General features: G+C 51.1%; 1 protein-coding gene across 1 annotated transcript in view; it reads right to left on the bottom strand.

Annotated features, from left to right (window-relative positions):
* Positions 1-362, bottom strand: part of hey2 (hes-related family bHLH transcription factor with YRPW motif 2) — a 7,899-nt gene extending 7,537 nt beyond the window's left edge. The window contains exon 1 of the mRNA XM_066677821.1: positions 228-362. Within this exon, the coding sequence (XP_066533918.1) occupies positions 228-310 (83 nt within the window). The 5' untranslated portion in view covers positions 311-362. The remainder of the gene's footprint in view (positions 1-227) is intronic.
* Between the last annotated feature and the right edge of the window lie 2,501 nt (positions 363-2,863).

Below are 2,863 nucleotides of genomic sequence, written 5' to 3'. Positions count from 1 at the left end.
AGGAGTTTCTTATATCATTGTCTACAGCTGGTTTTCAGTCCTGGAGATGAACCTGGTCATATTTTAACAGTTCTCTATGTGAAAACAGGTGAACGCATCACACATAACGCCATACACTTCACCAGAGAGCTGCTGACAGTCTTCTGAAAGGTTCTAACAGCTGGACCTCTCCCTGATGTGTGTGTTGTGAGTGTTGTGGCGCTGTCCAGATGTGGAGAGTGTCTCACCTGGAGTGGAGGCTCTCGCTGCCCACATCTATGTTCTCCTCCATGTCGCTGTCGCTGCTGCTCTCCTCACACGGACGCTTCATGTTGCCGCTGTGTGGAGCAGCACAGGGGCTCAGCTCTCACACTGAGCTCTCTCTCACTCACACATACACACACACACTCACACTCACACACACATACAGAGAGAGAAACCGGGAAGCACTTAGCCCTGCCCCCGCTCCTCCAGGTTCCACCCACTGTTTGACAAAGCCACATCCCCCTGGTCCTGAGAGCACTGCACTGCTCCAGTACACACTGAAACATGGGGAGGCGCTCAGCCACGCCCACTGCCCTGATGCCTTTCTTGAGAACCTTCCCTGCCCCTTATTGTTAGTAAAGCTGAGTTATTACTCCGGACGCACATGTGCTCAGGTGTTCCACAGAAACGCTCAGACGGCATGTAGAGCTACTGGTTTACCCTTAGAAACACACACATACCACATAGAGGTGCCAGCTTGTTGCTCAGGAATGTCATCATGATGTTTAGAAACGCCCATTGGTTTCTTAGGAACGCTGACGTATCACTTACTAATACCCACTTATTGATTTATTGATTAGAAACGTGCAAATGTTCCTTTGGATAATTCAAAGAGTGCTTCAAAACATGCACTTTTACAGCTTTATATACCTCTCACATTTAAGCATTTGCACACACTCACCAAGTCACTCACACCTGTGGACAGTGTCACACACTCACCCAGTCACTCACACACTCACCCAGTCACTCACACCTGTGGACAGTGTCACACACTCACCCAGTCACTCACACCTGTGGACAGTGTCACACACTCACCCAGTCACTCACACACTCACCCAGTCACTCACACCTGTGGACAGTGTCACACACTCACCCAGTCACTCACACCTGTGGACAGTGTCACACACTCACCCAGTCACTCACACCTGTGGACAGTGTCACATACTCACCCAGTCACTCACACCTGTGGACAGTGTCACACACTCACCCTTTCACTCACACACTCACACCTGTGGACAGTTTCACACACTCACACATGTGGACAGTGTCACACACTCACCCTGTCACTCATACACTCACACCTGTGGACAGTGTCACACACTCACCCTTTCACTCACACACTCACACCTGTGGACAGTTTCACACACTCACACCTGTGGACAGTGTCACACACTCACCCTGTCACTCATACACTCACACCTGTGGACAGTGTCACACACTCACCCAGTCACTCACACACTCACCCAGTCACTCACACCTGTGGACAGTGTCACACACTCACCCAGTCACTCACACCTGTGGACAGTGTCACACACTCACCCAGTCACTCACACCTGTGGACAGTGTCACATACTCACCCAGTCACTCACACCTGTGGACAGTGTCACATACTCACCCAGTCACTCACACCTGTGGACAGTGTCACACACTCACCCAGTCACTCACACCTGTGGACAGTGTCACACACTCACCCAGTCACTCACACCTGTGGACAGTGTCACACACTCACCCTTTCACTCACACACTCACACCTGTGGACAGTTTCACACACTCACACACTCACACCTGTGGACAGTGTCACACACTCACCCTGTCACTCACACACTCACACCTGTGGACAGTGTCACATACTCACCCAGTCACTCACACACTCACACCTGTGGACAGTGTCACACACTCACCCTGTCACTCACACACTCACACCTGTGGACAGTATCACACACTCACCCAGTCACTCACACCTGTGGACAGTGTCACACACTCACCCAGTCACTCACACACTCACACCTGTGGACAGTGTCACATACTCACCCAGTCACTCACACACTCACACCTGTGGACAGTGTCACACACTCACCTTGTCACTCACACACTCACACCTGTGGACAGTGTCACACACTCATCCAGTCACTCACACACTCACACCTGTGGACAGTGTCACACACTCACCCTGTCACTCACACCTGTGGATGGTTTCACACACTCACCCAGTCACTCACACACTCACCCAGTCACTCACCTGTGGACAGATTCACACACTCACCCAGTCACTCACACACTCACCCAGTCACTCACCTGTGGACAATTTCACACACTCACCCAGTCACTCACACACTCACACCTGTGGACAGTTTCACACACTCATCCAGTCACTCACACACTCACACCTGTGGACAGTGTCACACACTCACCTTGTCACTCACACACTCACACCTGTGGACAGTTTCACACACTCATCCAGTCACTCACACACTCACACCTGTGGACAGTGTCACACACTCACCCTGTCACTCACACCTGTGGATGGTTTCACACACTCACCCAATCACTCACACACTCACCCAGTCACTCACCTGTGGACAGATTCACACACTCACCCAGTCACTCACACACTCACACCTGTGGACAGTTTCACACACTCACCCAGTCACTCACACACTCACACCTGTGGACAGTTTCACACACTCACCCAGTCACTCACACACTCAGACAGTCACTCACCTGTGGACAGATTCACACACTCACATAATGAAGGATGTATTATTGCTCCGCAGTCCTGTACATTGTTTGATGTCTATTTGAAACCATCCAGGAATGAATAAAGTCACCCATGACACAC

This window comes from Hoplias malabaricus, chromosome 7 (genome assembly GCF_029633855.1).
Source record: "Hoplias malabaricus isolate fHopMal1 chromosome 7, fHopMal1.hap1, whole genome shotgun sequence".
Lineage (NCBI taxonomy): Eukaryota > Metazoa > Chordata > Actinopteri > Characiformes > Erythrinidae > Hoplias > Hoplias malabaricus.
Note: the sequence above shows the minus strand (reverse complement) of the source record. Positions and strands in the feature narration are given on the sequence as shown.